Source organism: Melozone crissalis, unplaced genomic scaffold, assembly GCF_028551555.1.
Source record: "Melozone crissalis strain CALT ecotype California unplaced genomic scaffold, PUWL_Pcris_2 ptg000107l_1, whole genome shotgun sequence".
Classification (NCBI taxonomy): Eukaryota; Metazoa; Chordata; class Aves; order Passeriformes; family Passerellidae; genus Melozone; species Melozone crissalis.
In genome coordinates this window covers 905,260-923,274 of record NW_026535884.1, presented here as the reverse complement: position 1 = coordinate 923,274, position 18,015 = coordinate 905,260, and the positions used below count along the sequence as shown (strand labels likewise).

General features: G+C 51.0%; 1 protein-coding gene across 1 annotated transcript; it reads right to left on the bottom strand.

Moving 5' to 3' along the window:
* Positions 1–2,316: 2,316 nt before the first annotated feature.
* On the bottom strand, positions 2,317–17,331 carry SLC2A1 (solute carrier family 2 member 1). Its single transcript, XM_054291881.1, has 10 exons — positions 17,241–17,331; positions 10,805–10,897; positions 5,970–6,130; positions 5,333–5,573; positions 4,856–5,018; positions 4,588–4,775; positions 4,394–4,498; positions 4,193–4,294; positions 3,761–3,964; positions 2,317–2,706 (listed from the first exon to the last, which is right to left on the bottom strand). The coding sequence occupies exons 1-10, from the start codon at positions 17,256–17,258 to the stop codon at positions 2,509–2,511; spliced, it is 1,473 nt and encodes a 490-aa protein (XP_054147856.1). The 5' UTR covers positions 17,259–17,331; the 3' UTR covers positions 2,317–2,508.
* Positions 17,332–18,015: the final 684 nt, after the last annotated feature.

Below are 18,015 nucleotides of genomic sequence, written 5' to 3'. Positions count from 1 at the left end.
GTGCCCTGCAGGCTGTTGTTTATTTTTTTCAATAAATAGAAAAAGCCTGAAGTGACCAAGATCAGCATTTCTTTGCCTGGAAGTGTTCAGGCTTGCAGAACCTATCCTTGAGCCAGACTCTTCTGAGTTCAAGGTTCAGTCTATTGGGGTCTGTAATTCCAGTTTGGAATCTGCATTCCTGTGTATTTATGGCTTAAAAATTCAGTAATTTCTGTGCTTTACCAGGAATTGATTTTGAGGAAGTGCTGAGCAGACAGCATCTGGAAATCAGGCCCTTGTGTTTGGGATCAGAGCTCAAAACCCTGAGTTTCTTTAGCCTGGGTTTTGAAGGTTATGCAGGGCTGAGCATTTCCTGGAGCCAGGAATGAACAGCAGAGTGAGGAGAGGAGCCCTGGGCACAGAAAGAACATTCTGGGGAGCTCTTAAAGACACTACAAGAATGATTCCTACAACAGCCATGCCCTGCAGGGCAAAGAGCAGCTTCAATAAATAGCAAAAAGCCTGAAGTGACCAACATCAGCATTTCTTTGCCTGAAAATGTTCAGGCTTGCAGCTCTTGGCACCATCTCAGCTGGAGGGGAAAAAAAACCAAATGCACAGAGCAGCAGCAACCTCCTCCCTCCGTCTCCCTTTCCTTTCCTTTCCTTGCTCAGGTGCTCGTGGCATGACCAAGGCTCCGTGCTGGGCAAGGGGAGCAGGTTTGGGGTCCAGGGGCAGGGCAGCTCCAGCCAGGAGCCCCCGTGATCCCAGCCCAGGCCATTCAGAGCTGGTTGTGCACCCAGAGCAGGTATTTTGCAACCAGGTGAGTCGTGCCCGTGGTGGAAAAGCTTTGCAGGGACACGCACTGCAGACACCCCCCAGCCCTGCCAGGGCAGGGAAAGTTTGGCTGCGAGAAATAAAAGGCACAGGACACCAGGGCTGGGTGGCTGCTCACATTCTCCTTTATTGTTCACACCACACACCTTCCCCTTGGCACTTCACTGCAGGGATTTGCTTAAAAAAACCACACACACCCCCCCACAGCTTGGTGAGGCTGTGCCACAACCAGCTGAGAACAGGCATTTTTTAAAGAGATTTATTTTATTCCACCCCCCCCCCTTTATTTTCTTTCACGTGTGGTCAAGTGTCATCACTTCCAAACCAAACAAATACATTTTAAAAAAGATACTATTAATAAAAAACAACAAAAAAAACAACACAAACAAAAGAAAAAACAACCCTCCCTGTGGCTTTGGGAGTGTGCCAGGAGCTCCCACACCAGCTGCACGCAGGGAAATGCTTTTTTTTTGTGTGTGTTTTCAGTTTTGTTTGAAAAGGACAGTATTTCTCATGTGTATTTTCTTTTAATATACTACAGCCTGAAATTCAGTGCAATAGATACAACTACAGTGCAGAACTATACAAAAAGTCATCCTAACCATGTACAAGCTTTTTTTTTTTTCTTAGTTGCTATAGAAACTATAACCTTTTTCTGTACCTTTTTGTATGCAATTATACAGTGTGAATATACTCCAAGAATATTTACAGTACTTGGCTTGTCAAATCAGAAACGCTATAACTTAAATGTCTACTATTAACAACCATTGAACAAAAATATATATAATATAAATATCTTCCAGTCTATACACAGAGCAGGAAACAGCTGTATCCATGCAGTGCTGGATTTTGGTGAGTCCTGGGATGGGGGTGGTGATGGAGGGGGATGTTGTCGTGTGCGGCTGCCGCTGGCGCTTCACTGTCGGGCAAATATTGCCAAGATTAATCCCAAAAATTCAACAAGAACACATCTCCCCCCCCACCTTTCTCCCATATTTTTTTTCCCCTCCCAGTTGGAATTTTCAGGCGAAAGGAGAGGAGCCTGTGACAATGGATTGACCTTTCCAACCGATCCATCCGGGACGGCTCCGTCCTCCGCGCTGCCCCGGGCGGGAGGTCCCCGTCCACGAACCCACCGCAGGGCTTGAAATCAAGGAGACTTTTAAAAAAATGACTCATTTCCTTGGTAGGTTTGTTTTTAAAAAAATATTAGATTTAGTCAATTTATGTGATTTTTGGTTTTTTTTTTTTTTTTCCTCTATGATTAGAATGTTAAAAAATAAGCTTCCAGCTTTTTTTTTAAAAACTTCCTCTATGTGATTTTTTCCGTTAAATAACTATCGCGTCGTCAATAAAAAAACAGGAAATTGCCCTCCTGTGTTGGGGGGGCTGAGTGGCTGGGTTTTAAAACACCTATTGGCTTTGAAATCTTGGACGCGAAACCAACTAAAAAAAAATTAAATAAAATTCGTTCCTAGCAGAAAAAAAAAAAAAAAACCAAAAAAAAACCAACCACAAAATAATAAAATAAAATAGCTCAGTCTGTCCCCAGTAAAGCACTGGGGGAGGCTGGAGAGGGGGCATCAGAGCCAGATCCCCCCCCACACTCCACTCCCTCCTGCCTGGGGTCTGTACAAAGTGTTTTAAAAAGTCCCCCCGGGTCGGGGGGCGGCGGCGGAGCCGGGGTCCGGGTTACACCTGCGAGTCAGCGCCCAGGCTGTGGAACTCGTCCGGGGTCTTGTCGCTCTGGCCGCCCCCGCTCTGCCGGAAGCCCGAGGCGATCTCGTCGAAGGTCCGGCCTTTGGTCTCCGGCACCTTGAAGTAGGTGAAGATGAAGAAGAGCACGAGCAGCACCGTGAAGATGATGAAGACGTAGGAGCCACAGAGTTGCTGGGATTGAAGGGAAAAGGGGAGGTGAGCACGTGGATGGAGTTGTGGAAAGGTGGAGTTGGTGTGCTTCTCCAACCTCAACAAGATTGAGTCTGACCACAGACCCGGCACTGCCAGGTCCACCCCTAACCATGCCCCAAGTGCCACATCCACGTGGTTTTGAGCACTTCCAGGGATGGTGATTTCACCACCTCCCTGACCACCCTTTCCATGAAGAAATTTTCTCAATATCCAATCTAAACCTCCCCTGGCACAGCTTGGGGTGGGTCCTCTCATCCTGCCCCTGTTCCCTGGGAGCAGAGCCTGACCCACCCCATCCCAGCTGCCTCCTCCTGTCAGAGTTGTGCAGAGTCAGAGGTCCCCCCTGAGCCTCCTCTTCTCCAGGCTGAGCCCCTCCAGCAGCTCCTGGTGGCTCCAGACCTTCCCCAGCTCCATTCCCATCTCTGGCCATGGTGGAAGGACCAGCTGGTACCACCCTGCCCACACCATGCCATGGCTATCCAAAACCCAGGTGCTACTTTCAAGGAACATCTCAAGTTCCACAAGAAACACTGAGTCAAGCTCCTGCTCCAGCCTCAAGTCCTTCTTCCCAAGGGATCTTAACCCAACCAAACCACCTCAGCCTGGGTTTTAGGGCTGAAGAATGTGGCCCTGGAATTCAACACTGGATCCAGCAGCAGGATTTGGCACCAAGATCTGACACCAGGATTCCACACCAAAATCTGGCAATGAGAGCCAGCACCAGGAACCAGCAACCAGATCTGGGATTTGGCAGGAGGATCCATCAATGGGATCCAGCACCAGGAACCAGCAAGCAGACCTGGGATTTGGATTTGGCAGGAGGATCCAGCAGTACTGGAGTCTGGCACAGAGATCCAGTTGGACACTCTTTCCATCCCTGATGCAGAACTGGGATCTGGATCCACCTGAACCAACACAGTCTGACAGGCTGGGACTGAGACTCCCCTGGGAGTTCTGGGATCCTCTGGGACCTCCAGCTCCCTGTGTCCCCAGTGCCATGCCCCACTCCCCCAGCGCTCCCAGCCATCATTACCGCAATGTACTGGAAGCCCATGCCCACGATGAAGTTGGAGGTCCAGTTGGAGAGCCCGGCCACGGCAAAGGCAGCAGGACGGGGCCCTTGGCTGAACAGCTCGGCCACGATGAACCACGGGATGGGGCCTGGGCCGATCTCAAAGAAGGCCACAAACCCAAAGATGGCCACGATGCTGAGGTAGGACATCCAGGGCATTTGGTCCTAGAACAGGGGAGAGGGGGAAGGTTGGTGCTGTGAAGGGGATATGGCGCCTGGGCACCTCAGCTGGTGCTGGCACAGGAGCCATGAGCTGGAAGATGGAATTCTAGAAGCTCAGGAGAGATGTGACAATGGGGACTGAATGCTCAGCCATCACTTCAAGGAGGAATAAGTCCTTCCTCCTCCCCAGCCATCCCTCCTCCTCCTCCTCCCAGCCTCCCCAGCACTCACCAGCAGCGTGAGGGCGATGGTCATGAGAATGGCACACCCAGCCATCCCTGCCAGCCCAATGAGGTGCAGGGTCCTGCGTCCGGCTCGCTCCACCACGAAGAGCTGTGGGATGGACAAGATCCATCAGCACCTGCCAGCCTGCAGGAAAGGCCCCTGCACCTCCCACCTTCCCCGGAGAGACCCTGGAGGGGCCAAACTCACCGAGACCACCGTGAAGGCTGTGTTCACCACGCCAGAGCCAATGGTGGCATAGACAGGCTGCTCCACCCCCGACTTCTCAAAGATGCTGGTGGAGTAGTAGAAGACCTACAAAGAGCAGGGAGACCTACAAGTCAGTCCTGGAGCTCTGGGTGAAGCAAGCTGACCCCTGGCATCGAGACCCCAGCCAGGCTCACCGCGTTGATCCCTGAGAGCTGCTGGGAGAGCTGCAGGACGATGGCGATGAGGATGGGCTGGCGGTACATGGGCGAGCGGAACAGCTCCATGATGGTCACCTTCTTCTCCCTCATCATCTGCCGGCTCTCCTCCTTCATCTCCTGCAGGTCGCTGCTCACGTCCGTCGTGCCTCGCAGCTTCTTGAGGACTGAGAGGGAGAGGTGGGGGTCAGGAGATGTCAGGGACCCTGCAGAGTGCCAGGATGGGCCCTGCAGAGGGGTCACTCACCGCTCTTGGCTTTGTTCTCCTCGTTGCGGTTGATGAGCAGGAAGCGGGGGCTCTCGGGGGCGAAGGGCAGGATGATGCACTGCAGCAGCGCAGGGACGAAGATGAAGCCCAGCAGCAGCGGCCACAGAGACTCGTTTCCCATGATCAAGTCCAAACCAAACACCTGAGGAGGAGCAGAAGAGTTGAGCCACCCATCCCAGCTGGAATAGTCCTGGTTGGACACAACTGTGCAGCTCATGGTGTGCTCCAAGCTGGAACAGCCATTGGAGGGACTCCTGTGCTGCTTCCAGCTGGCCAAGAGATGTTGATAACCTGATGCCACCCATCCCAAACCTTCAGATTCCACACATCCCTGCTCCTGCTGAGCTCCAGCTTCACCCCTCCCACCCCAGCTCAGATCCACAGCACCTCATCCTTGCAGGTCCTTAGGAGTGTCAGAAAAAAAAAAAAGGACCAAAAACCTTCCCCAGTGCTCACCTGTGCAATGAGGATGCCCAGCACGATGCCAAGCTGGTGGAAGGTGCCCAGGGCCCCCCGCAGGGCAGTAGGTGACACCTCGCCCACGTACATGGGCACGAAACCTGTGGTGAGGCCGGAGTAGAGGCCGATGATGAAGCGGCCCAGGATGAGCATCTCAAAGGAGAAAGCCATCTTGGAGAAGCCCATGAGCACAGCTGACACGAAGGCAAGGATGTTGGACATCAGCATGGAATTGCGCCTGGAGAGAGATGGAGGAGAGCGGTGAGGAACACCAGGGGAGAACCAGGTGAGGAACACCAGGTGAGGAACACCAGGAGAACCAGGTGAGGAACACCAGGAGAGGAACGCCAGGACAACAAGGTGAGGAACGCCAGGAGAGAACCAGGTGAGGAACACCGGGAGAGAGCCAGGTGAGGAACACCAGGGGAGAAACACCAGGAGAACCAGGTGAGGAACACTGGGAGAGAACAAGGTGAGGAACACCAGGAGAGGAACATCAGGAGAACCAAGTGAGGAACACCAGGAGAAGCAGGTGAGGAACACTGCAAGAACCCCAAGGTCAGCCTGTGGAGCACCAGGGTGGGTGAGGCAGCAGAGCCTCCCCACTGCAGGATCCACCAGGCTCGGAGCTCACCTTCCAAAGCGATTGACAAAGAGCCCCACGGAGAAGGAGCCGATCATGCCCCCGACAGAGAAGATGGCAACGGAGAGGGACCAGAGCGTGGTGAGGGTGGCAGGGCTGATGGGCTCCCCGTATCTGTTCAGCCACGTGAGGTTGTAGAAGTCCTCAATCACCTGGAGAACAAGGAGGGAAACCAAACCGCGCGTCAAGGCCGCGCCACCGGAGGGACGAGTCTCTCACAAGACAATGCGTCACCGGAGCCGCTGGCCAAGGGAGGAACTGCTGGGATCCACTGGGAAATGCAGCCCGACGGGTTCTGGGCTCGCCCTGCCCGGAGAGAGGGAGGGAGGGAGGGAGCCAAACTGGCCGGGCAGGCACGGGGAGGTCACGCTGCTCCCCAGGGCAGGGCAGGAGCCACAGATGCGCCGGCCCCGCGGAGCAAGGGGAGGAACACGGGGCAGCTCCCATCCCCTTGGATACTCCTGGAGTTGGATTTCCAGGTTGTGCCCCCCCAAGAATTCCATAGCACACAATCTTGGATACTCCTGGAGTTGGATTTCCAGGTTGTGCCCCCCCAAGAATTCCATAGCACACAATCTTGGATACTCCTGGAGTTGGATTTCCAGGTTTTTCCTCCCCAAGAATTCCATAGAACACAATCTTGGATACTCCTCTGGAGTTGGATTTCCAGGTTTTTCCTCCCCAAGAATTCCATAACACACAATCTCTCCCGTGGTTCTGCAGGACCGGGATGCCAACACAGGCCTTGGTTTGCAGCACCAAGAACAGCCTGGTTTGTTAATTTTAGGTAGGTTTATATAAGCTTTGCATCTTTTTAAACACAAAATTTGTGTATACAATACTTTTTATATACAAAACTTTCATATAGTGTCCTGGTTTGAAAAGGAAGTTTTGAAAAGTTTGAGTTTTTGGGGTGCCATGCTCCCTGGGGACACTGGCATTGCACCAGCATCAAACCATGACATATATATATATATATATATATATATATATATAAAATATATACATTTTGTATACTTTTACTGTATTTTTAAAGCTACCCCATCACTAGCCCCCTTGGATACTCCTGGAATTGGATTTCCAGGTCTTTCCTCCCCCAAGAATTCCATAACACACAATCTCTGCCGTGGTTCTGCAGGACCATGATGCCAACACCCAATGCCGGCCTTGGTTTGGAACACCAAGAACAGCCTGGTTTGTGAATTTTAGGTGGTTTTATATAAATTTTTCATCTTTTTAAACACAAAATGTTTGTATACAAAAAATTTGTATAGTGTCCTGGTTTGAAAAGGAAGTTTTGAAAATTTTGAATTTTTTGGGATGCTGTGCTCCTTGGGGGCACTTGCACTGCACCAGCATCAAACCATGACACATATATACATATATAAAAAATAAATACTTTTGCTGTACTTTTGCTGTATTTTAAAAGCTACCCCATCACTAGCCCCCTTGGATACTCCTGGAGTTGGATTTCCAGGTCTTTCCTCCCCCAAGAATTCCATAACACACAATCTCTCCCGTGGTTCTGCAGGATCGTGATGCCAAGACAGCCCTTGGTTTGAAACACTAAGAACAGCCTGGTTTGTGAATTTCAGGTGGTTTTATATAAATTTTCCATCTTTTTTATACGCAAAACTTTTGCATATAAAAAATTTTAAGACAAAAAATTCGTATAGTGTCCTGGTTGGAAAAGGAAGTTTGGAAAAGTTTGAATTTTTTGAGATGCTGTGCTTCCTGGGGGCACTGGCATTGTACCAGCATCAAACCATAACATATATATACATATATAAAATATATACATTTTGTATACTTTTGATGTATTTTTAAACCATTACATATATATATACATATAAAAAATATATACATTTTGTATAGTTTTGCTTTATTTTTAAAATAGCTTCACCAAGCTCCTGTCCCTGCCCATGGCTGGGAAAATGCCCTAAATGACCCTCTGAAGGTTCCTCCCAATCCAAATCCTTTAGAACACCATGATTTAAGGGTCACCCACCCCCAAACCACCACAGCAAAGAGCTCCTTAACACCCCACCAAACCCAGCTGGGAAGGAGCAGAAATTCCAGAGATTCCCTGCTTTGCTCCAAGCTGGCTCCAAGATTTTGCTGCTCTGAATGGCTCCACTCCCAATTCACTATTTACACCACTGTGCTTCATTTTCCACTTTTCCCATCAATCCAAGCCCAAACAGGAGCCCTGGCAGAGACAGCACAAGAAATTTACACTGGGCTGGGTACAAGTCTCAACAGTATCATTATTTTGTCAAGTTGTTCCTCTTCCAAAGCACAGAAATTGTTACAATTTCCATATTGAAGTGATTTTGTTCCCTCCTGTTTTCACCCAGGGGTTTGGATGCTTTTTCCCCTTTTACCACTATTCCCAAAATAAATAATTGATTGGATTATTGGAAAATAATTGGGCTGGCTCAGGCTCTCAGCAGGCCCAGGGGGTATCTGAAAATAACAGCCCCTCCTGGAAAAAAGGGAAAATGCTTTGAAGGACTCAAGGGTTTTTTGGGAGAGGAAAAGAGGTGAAAAATGGGTTTAAAGGGAGAAGGGTGAAGGAATAAAAATTGTTTTCACCAAAACTGGGGCTTTCAGCTGAGTGTTGTGATTCATCCCCACCCTGCAGCTCCATGAATCCCAAACCAGTGCATCCCAAACCCGTGCCCTGATGGATCTCGGTGCATCCTCATCCCAACCCTTCACTTAATTTTATCCCACTGAATCCCCATCCTCAATGCACCCCAAGGCATTCCTGTCCCAACCCTGCACTCCATGCATCCCCAGTGTGCCCCAGTTTATCCCAGCCCTGCACAGTGTCCCTACCCCAATTCCACACTTTGTGTCCCCATCCTTAAGGCTGGGATCACCCCCTGTGCCCAGCAAACCCCCATCCCACCTCCCCCTGAGCACCCCAAATCCTTCCCCTCAACACTGGGGACTTGTCCTGCCCCCTGTGCCTCCTCCTGGCCTGAGCCCAAGGGATTCACAGCAATAGTTGCCACTTCAAGAGATAGCTCAGCTGTCTTTGGAGATAAACAAAATCCCCACTGGAAACTTTTTGTTTCCAGTGTTGGAAACAAAAAAGTTTCAATAAAAGACAAAGTAACAAAACTCTTCGCAGAGAAAAACTCAGTCATGTGCAAGAGGTTCTTGCTCCTGGTAAAACACATCGCTAAAGTTTTGTTTCTTTGCTCTCTCTCCTTTTTCTAGTAAATTGTTCAGGTGGGACTTTTTGGCTTCTGTCCAATTGGTTATCCTTAGTCCCTCAAGCTTATCAGATGACTTTTTCACCTAATCAAGGAGAGAAACTTCTGGGCTTATTTTCTTTTTAAGGGGACAAAAGAGAATTTTGTCTCTCCATCAACAGAAGGCACATTCCTATAATTCATCCCCAAAAACTGTGGCAACACCATCAGGAGTGTCTGAATTTGCAGGGAGAGCATGGAGAGCCTCTCCAGGCCAGGGAACAAAGCTACAAAACTCCTGGGATGTGGCTCTGAGCAGGGTGGGGATCACAGCATTCCCTCCTCCCTCAGTGCCAGGGCTGGGGAAAGTGAGGGCAGATCCTGGGGAGCAGCTCCTCAGAGCCATGCCAGGGATTCCCAGCTCCAGGGCTGCTCCATGGCCATCCAAAAAGGGCCATCCCTCGCCTCAGTGCATGTGGAGCAAGGAGAATTTGGGATATTTCAGGTCTCCAGCAGGTTCTGTTGGGAGGAGCTGCAGCTTTAACCCCAGAAACTGAACCTGGGATTCAATAATGCAACGCCTTGAACAAATCCCTGCCTTTTTTCCTCTTCCCACACTGACTTTTTCCACAGGGTCTTCTATCCCACAAGGAGTTTTCCCAATGCCTGTGGTGACATTCCAGAAGGACTCACTGGGATGGGATTAAACCCTGGCAGCTGGATTGGGGTGATGGCATTTGGGGACAGAGCTCAAGCTGTCCCTCCACACCTCATCCCAGCACAAGAGCTGTGCCCAGGGAACACTGCAAGCACCACATTGCAATCCTGAGCTTCTTTTCCATGTGTTCAAGACCTCAAACAGCCACCAAATGTGGGAAAAGTCACATTTTCCATGGACCACTGGTATCTACCAGCAGCAGGAGGGTCCTGGCTATGAAAGCCACCAAATGTGGGAAAAGTTTTCTGTGGACCACCAATATCTACCAGCAGCAGGAGGGTCCTGGCTATGAAAGCCACCAAATGTGGGAAAAGTTACATTTTCCATGGACCACTGGTATCTACCAGCAGCAGGAAGGTCCTGGCTGTAAAAGCCACCAAATCTGGAAAAAGCCATGTTTTCCATGGACCACCAGTATCTACCAGCAGCAAGAGGGTCCTGGCTATGAAAGCCACCAAATGTGGGAAAAGCCATGTTTTCCATGGGCCATGTACATGAGGGGAGGAACCACCACTCCTGCACTCCATCCTGCTCCCAGCTGGGATGCAAAACCCCCAGCTCTGGTCAGAGCAGCCACTTGGGGATGACTCAAACCTTAATTAACTCCCAGACCTTCACTAAGAGAGCCGAGGTGAAAAGTTCCACTGGCCACACCCAGACACAGCATCCTGCAGGCAGTGCTGGGATTTATTTCCCCCAACAAAAAAAAAAAAAAAAACACACCAAGCAAGGAGGAGGAAACAAATTCTCCAGGGAAGGCTGGAGCTAAATAACTCCCTCTGAAATCCCATTAGAGCCTTAAGCTGCCTAGTGGGATGTACTATTTTAGCCAGGCTGGCACAGAGGCTGGTTTGTTGTCAGACACGAGCTGGGGGAGGCTGGAATTTCCCTCTGGGAGCACTCACCTTCTGCGGGGCGTTGATGACGCCGGTGTTGTACCCGAACTGCAGCGAGCCCAGCACGGCTCCTCCCACAGCCAGCATCAGGCGAGCCGTCATCTGCCAGGAAACGGGGAAAAAAGGGTTAAATCTGGGATCCTGCAGACCTGTGTGCCCAGCAGAGTGATACCGGGGCACTGCACAGCACAAAAAATGGGGGAAAAGGGTTAAATTTTGGATTCCTGCTGCCCAGGGCACAAAAACGGGAAAAAGGGATAAATCTGGGATCCCGAAGCTCTGTATCCCCAGCAGAGTGTACCAAAGCATTGCATGGGATAAAAACAGGCAAAAAGGGTTAAATTTGGGATCCCTGTAGCTCAGGGCACTACATGGGACAAGAACAAGGAAAAAGGGTTAAATCTGGGATCCTGAAGCTCTGTATCCCCAGCACAGCAATACCAAGGCACTCCATAGGACAAAGAAACAGGGAAAAAGGGGTTAAATCTGGGATCCTCACAGCCCAGGGCACTGCATAGCACAAAAATGGGGGAAAAGGGTTCAATCTGGGATCTCTACAGCCCTGTTTCCCCTCCAGCGCAATACCAGGGCACTGCACAGCACAAAAACACAGAAAAAGGGGTAAATCAGGGATCCCCACAGCCCAGGGCACCACACAGGACAAAACCAGGAAAAAGGGTTAAATCTGGGAGTCCACAGCCCTGTCTCCCTCAGCAGGGGAAAAGGGGTTAAATCTAGGTTCCCTACAGCCCTGACTCCCCCAGCAGAGAAATAAAAGACAAAAACAGGGGAAAAATGTTAAATCTGGGTTCCCCACAGCCCTGTCTCCCCCAGCAGAGTGATACCAGGGCACTGCACAGCACAAAAATAGGGAGAAGGGTTAAATCTGGGATCCCTGCAGCTCAGGGCACTGCATGGGACAAAAATAGGGAAAAAGGGGTTAAATCAGGGATCCCCACATCCCTGTCTCCCCACCAAGGAAAAGAGTTAAGTCTGGGATCTTCGTAGCCCTGTCTCCCCCAGCAGAGCAATACCAGAGCACTGCATGGGACAAAGGGTTAAATCTGGGATCCCTGCAGCCCTATCTCCCCAGCAGGGAAAAAGGGGTTAAATCTGGGATCCTCACAGCCCTGTCTCCCCTGTAGAGCAATACAGGACAAAAAACAGGGAAAAAGGGGTTAAATCTGGGATCCTGCAGACCTGCCTCTCCAGCACAGCAATGCCAGGGTGCTGCATGGGACAAAGGGTTAAATCTGGGATCCCTGTCTCCTCCAACAGAGCAATACAGGACAAAAACAGGAAAAAGGGGTTAAATGTGGGATCTCCCCAGCAGAGCAATACCAGGGCACTGTATGGGACAAAAACAGGGAAAAGGGGTCAAATCTGGGATCCCCACAGCCCTGTATCCCCAGCACAGCAATACAGGACAAAAACAGGGGAAAAGGGTTAAATCCACAGTTCTGTCTCCCCAGCACAGCAATACCAGGGCACTCCATGGGGCAAAGGGTTAAATCTGGGATCCCTGCAGCCCTGTCTCCCCAGCAGGAAAAAAAGGGTTAAACCTAGGATCCTCACAGCCCTGTAGAGCAATACAGGACAAAAAACAGGGGGAAAAAGGGCAGAATCTGGGATCCCTGTCTCCTCCAACAGAGCAATACAGGACAAAAACAGGAAAAAGGGGTTAAATCTGGGATCTCTGCAGCCCTGTCTCCTCCAGCACAGCGATACCAGGGCACTGCACAGGACAAAAACAGGGGAAAAGGGTTAAATCCACAGTTCTCTTTCCCCAGCACAGCGATACCAGGGCACTGCATGGGGCAAAGGGTTAAACCTGGGATCCCTGAAGCCCAGGGCACTGCATGGGACAAAAACAGGGGAAAAGGGGTTAAAGCAGGGATCCCCACAGCCTTGTCTCCCAACCAGAGCGATACCAGGGCACTACACAGGACAAAAACAGGGAAAAAAGGGCAAAATCTGGGATCCCTGTCTCCTCCAACAGAGCAATACAGGACAAAAACAGGGAAAAGGATTAAATCTGGGATCCCCACAGCCCTGTCTCCCCCAGCACAGCAATACAGGACCAAAACAAGGAAAAAGGGGTTAAATCCACAGTTCTCTTTCCCCAGCACAGCGATACCAGGGCACTGCACAGGACACTGCGAAGGCGGCGAGTACAAATATTCAGAACCAAAGCGAAAACTCACTGTTTTTAGTGCTAAGAGGGAAAAAAAATAATTACAAAAAATGTCATTTTGGGGGGGTTAAAAAACGCCACAGTTATGGGGATTCCAGGAATTTGAGCGCTGGAGGTGACCATGGGGTCTGGGCCAGCAGGATGCTCCGGGGAGCCGCACCAACAGCAGCTTCCCATGGCCGTCTAATTAAGAGTCACTGAGCAAAACCCGGGTTTAGCTGGCAAAGCCTTCCTTCCCCAGCCTCCTCTTCCTCCCGCCTGAGCCACGGCAACAATCAGAGCCTTGTTCGGGAGCGGGGTCAGGGCAGGCCAGCGCTCGGGCCACCTTCGTTAGCGGCCCAATTATCCCGGGCAGGAGATTTTCCCGGCGCTCGCTCGGACCAGGATCCGACATTCCCGCCTAATCAGCTTTGGGACGGGCCACGTGAAATTGATAAACCCCTTTAATTTGGGGGGGGGGGTGCTGAGGGGGGGTAAACCCCTTTAATTTGAGGGGGGGGGTGCTGAGGGGGGGGGTCCTCCCTAAACACCAAGGATGCTGCCAGGGTTGATATTCCCAAAGGATCGACGCCTCAGATCCCGTCTAAATGAGGGGAGGTGACTCAAACTCCCTCCCCAAAAGGGATATTTTTAATATTTAAGAACCAAATCTCCTATTTCTTTTAATAAATAAAGGATTTAATGCCGCTCCCTGACCTCGCCACTCTCCTCCCTCCCGCGTGAAAGTTCCCAGGGGAAAAGCAGAGGGAATGAAGCCAGGCCCGTTAATGAAGCTCATTAATTAGGCTTGGCCCCAACACAACTAATCAGGGAGGTTTTGGCGCTTGGATTTGCTTCGGAGTAGAGGAGAAAACACCTCCGTGGTTGGGAGGGCACAAACAGGCTGGGAATTTGGTGATGTCCTCAAAAAAAAAGGACAAAAAAAGCCCTAAACATTCCAACAAATCCCCAAAAAACCAGGATGTCAAAAGCACCTGTTGCTTGGGGAAACCTCATTAAAAAACAAGTGGGTTTGTGGGGGATTGGGAGATTTCTCTTTGTTTTTGGGGGGTCAGCCCGGTGTGTTTGGGTGCTGAATTTGATTTTTTTCCTGGCTAAAGGGCACCCCAGGAGCTGGCAGGGTAGGGCAGGCCCAGGTGAGTCATGGCTCCGGGGATGGGGATGCGGCAGCCAGGTGAACTTTGCTCCAGGAAGGTGAGAGGTAACAACAGCTTGATGCAAAAAAAAAAAAAAAAATTTTAAAAATATTTTAAAATCTAAAAAAAAAAAAAAAAAAAAAAATTTTTTTATTTTAACATTTAGAAAAAAGGCTAAAAAAAAAAGCCAAAAATAGATTAAATTTCAGGGAAAAAAAATTGTATTTTCATTGCATTCCAGCAGTTTGGGCATAGGAAAAGGAAAAGCTGGCAGGAAAATCGCATTTTGGAGGCTCGTCCCGAGCAGGGTCAGGGTGAGTCAGCTCCTTCCCCCTCCCTCCCCAGCCCAAACTCGCTGCCCTGCTCGGATCCCGGATCCTTTCAGCCTGAACTTCGCCATTAAAGGCAACTTTAAGGTGGGGGGGAAATAATTAAATAAAGGGAAAAGTCGATTTTTAAGGGCAGCTTTGCCCAGGCAGCTCCTGCCAAACCTCACGTGGGGCTGTGGGGAGATTTTTTTTTTTTTTTTAACTCCTTGCAGGAAAAAGCATCTTTATCAGGAATTTTGGGGACAAATTCCCTCTTGTTTCCATAAAATAAATTTATTTAAGCACGGCTAGACCCCAAACTCCTGGTTTTATGCCTAAGAATTGCTCTATGTGATAGGAAAGACAGGTTTTTAATAAATTTATAATATTTTGTTTTCTTTTTGGCTGCTTCCTGCTTCCTCTCCAGCTCCAACACGGAAGCCAGGACGCTCTGAGGAGGATCTGGGGGGGCACCAGGGGCCCCCCAAACCCGCTGCCTTTGGCTTTACAACTCTATTTTTAACCTTTTTATTTCACCCTCCAGCCTGGAAGGACTTTGAGATCCACCTCATGGATCAAAGGAATGAATAATCCCTTTAAAAGCAAAATAATAATACCAAAATATTGATATAAAGGTATTTAAATTAGTGGCCCAGCAGGGAATTTCAACTTTTTTCACTCCAACATGGAGGATTTTGGGATGCTGCTGCCTCACGAAAAACAAGGAATTCATAATTCCTTCTAAATAATACTAAAAAAAGCGTCCCAGAAGGGAATTTCAAGTTATTTTACTCCAGTGCAGGAGGACTTGGGGAATTTTGGCACGCTGATTGTTTCGTGCATCAAGGGAACTAATGAATTCTCTAAAATCAAATCAGCAACAACAGGGAAAAAAAGGGTCCCAGGAGGATATCCTGTTGGTTTTCTTTTTACTCCAGCATGGAAGATTTCAGGATGCTATGGAACAAGAACAATTAGTAATCCCCGAAAAATCCAAATAATGGTTAGAAAGGAGGGATTTTGGGCAAACCCACATGAAAAATACACGATTAAAATGATGCAGGGGGATTTTTAAGGAGCAGCCACTGCTCCTGAGGGGACACAGAGGGAATGTGGGCATTCAGTGCAGCCCTTGCACACTCATTTGCACACTCATAGGAGCCAGGGCACACGGATAACACCCGGGAAAACCTCACACCCCCACTAAAAACCGGGAAAATCCGCTCCAAACCCACGGGAGGGGATCTAAACCCAGAGAATTTGGGGGTCACACCAGCCCCCGTGGGGAAAGAGAACCGGGGGGGTGGGAAGGAGCAGCGGAGCGGCGGAATTTGGTTTTTTTTTTTTTGTTTTGCTTCCCTACTTAAAGGTCATCCAGGGACGGCGACACAATCGCGGCGAGTTTTGCAACCGCGACCAGCACGGGAGGGGATTTTGCATGGAACGAGCTGGAAAAAAACCACACGGAATGTGCAATGTCCCCCCCTCACACAGACACACATCCCGGGTTAATCACGTTAATAATATTAATTATTAAATATAAAGCGGGTTCGGGAGGGGAGTTTGTCTCCCCATCTCGCAACCACAAGCTGCTTCCATGAAAAATATCTTTTATTTTTTTCCACGCAAAACACGCTGGGGATGGAAATGTCACCCATCAGCGCTCGGCAAATCATCCTCGAGATTAATTACCTTTACGAAAATTAATCATTTCTAACCCAAATCCATGCAAGGGCGGGGGGGTTTGCGGAGCTGGGAGAGCAGCGGGAGCGCGGCTCGGGCTCCGTTCGGGATGCCGGGAGTTAAATGCGTCGGATTTCTTGGGTATGAGACCAAATTTGCGTTTAATTCCTGCCCCCATCACCGCGCTGCCGGCCCGCACGTTCCCGGCTCCCACCCCAACCCCACCGCAAAACAGCCCGGAACCCCAAAAAATACACTATAAATACATATTTAAACAGATATAGCTCCTTAAATTTAAGAGAATTGTGTGCTTCATGCGGAGGAGGAGGGGGGGAGAGGGAGTTGTTTTGAAAGGGGGAAATAAACACCAAGAGGGATCGCTCCCGTCGCATCTTTAATTAGGATAAAAATCGCGATTTTTGGGGATTAATTACACTTCGTGCCGCCACGCAGCCAATTTCCTAACACATCCTCCCCCTCGAAAAAAAAAATCCCAAACCACTTGGATTTATTCCAGCTATTCCCAGACGGGAGTATTGGGGACGGAAATACTTTGGTGGTTGGAATGAAGCAAGTGGGGCTGAGGTCAGTGACCTGTTACAATCAACCACCGGCATCGTTCCGGGCTTTTACCCCCCCCAAATTAAATCTAAATTAATTAATTTAGCATGAGGAGGGTGCTGGTGGATCCCCGAGCGGCCGGGAGAGCTATGAGTATTTAACAACTCCACAGTCTGGGATAAATTAATGGGAATTGGGTCAGCAGCTGCGGGCGGGATGTGCCCAGCCCGGCGGGGATCGCGGGGTCCCGGCGGGCTCTCCCCAACCCCGCAGCCCCCCAAAGCCAGCCCGGCCCTCGCTGGGCTCTGGGGCCTCCCCTCGTCCCGAAACGGGGTCAAAAGGATCGTGTCTGCCCGCCGCGTTTCCGCCTTTCGAGGACAGCCCGGGAGCGGCGGCCGGGCGCGCTGCGAGGCGCGGAGCCGGCACCGGCCGCTCTGTGGGGAGCGCTGCGCTGGGGCTGAGGGGACAAAATAAAGCGAAACGCTGCGATCGCGGCGGCCGCGCGTGTGCGGGGGCGGGCGGGGGTTGCGTAACGCAGAGCGATCCCGGCGGCGCGGGCTCACCTTGCTGCCGGTGTCCATGGCGGGGCCGGAGCCGGGGCCGTGAGGGCGGGCGGGCGATCGGCGGGGCCGGGGCGCTGAGGCGCGGGGCGCGCGGTGCTCTGAGCAGCGGGGCGGAGGCGCGGCCGCCGCCCGGGCATTGGAGCCGCTTAAAGCGCGGGCGGGGGCGGCGCAAAGCAGCGGCGCTCATTGGGCGGCGTGAGGCGGGGGGCGTGGTCAGGGTGGGGGCGGTACGTGGCTACGGCGCTCATTGGGTGGTGCGAGTTAGGGGGCGGGGCCAGCGCGGGGGGGCGGGGCCGAGGGGCCGCGGATGGGGGGGCGTGGGAGGGGGCGCGCGGGGGCCGGCGGCGCGTGCGGGGCTGCACGTGGGCGGCGGGGGAGGGGACGGGAGCGGGAGGGTCCGAGACAGAGGGAGCGTCCGTGTGTCCGTGCGTCTGTGTGTCCGTCCGTGTGTCCGTCTGTGTGTGTGTCTGTCTGTCTGTCTGTCTGTCTGTGTGTCTGTGTGTGTGTCTGTCTGTGTGTGTGTGTCCGTCTGTGTGTCTGTCTGTGTGTGTGTGTGTGTCTGTCTGTCCGTCTGTCTGTCTGTGTCTCTTTGTGAGTGTGTGTGACACAGTGTGAGAGTGTCCGTGTCTGTGTGTCTGTCTGTCTGTCCATGCGTCTGTGTGACAGTGTGAGAGGGTGAGAGGGTCCGTGTCTGTGTGTGTGTGAGTGTGAAACTCTGTGTGTGTCTGTGTGAGTGTCCGTCTGTCTGTGTGTGTGTGAGTTTGAGTGTCCGTCT

What these genes read in the sequence shown, in the direction of transcription:
- SLC2A1 (XM_054291881.1), bottom strand. An exon ending in TCATCAACGCCCCGCAGAAG is followed by an intron (nt 6,131 to 10,804) that starts GTGAGTGCTCCC and finishes CTTGTTCTCCAG; the next exon opens with GTGATTGAGGACTTCTACAA. An exon ending in CAGCCTTCACGGTGGTCTCG is followed by an intron (nt 4,295 to 4,393) that starts GTGAGTTTGGCC and finishes TCCATCCCACAG; the next exon opens with CTCTTCGTGGTGGAGCGAGC.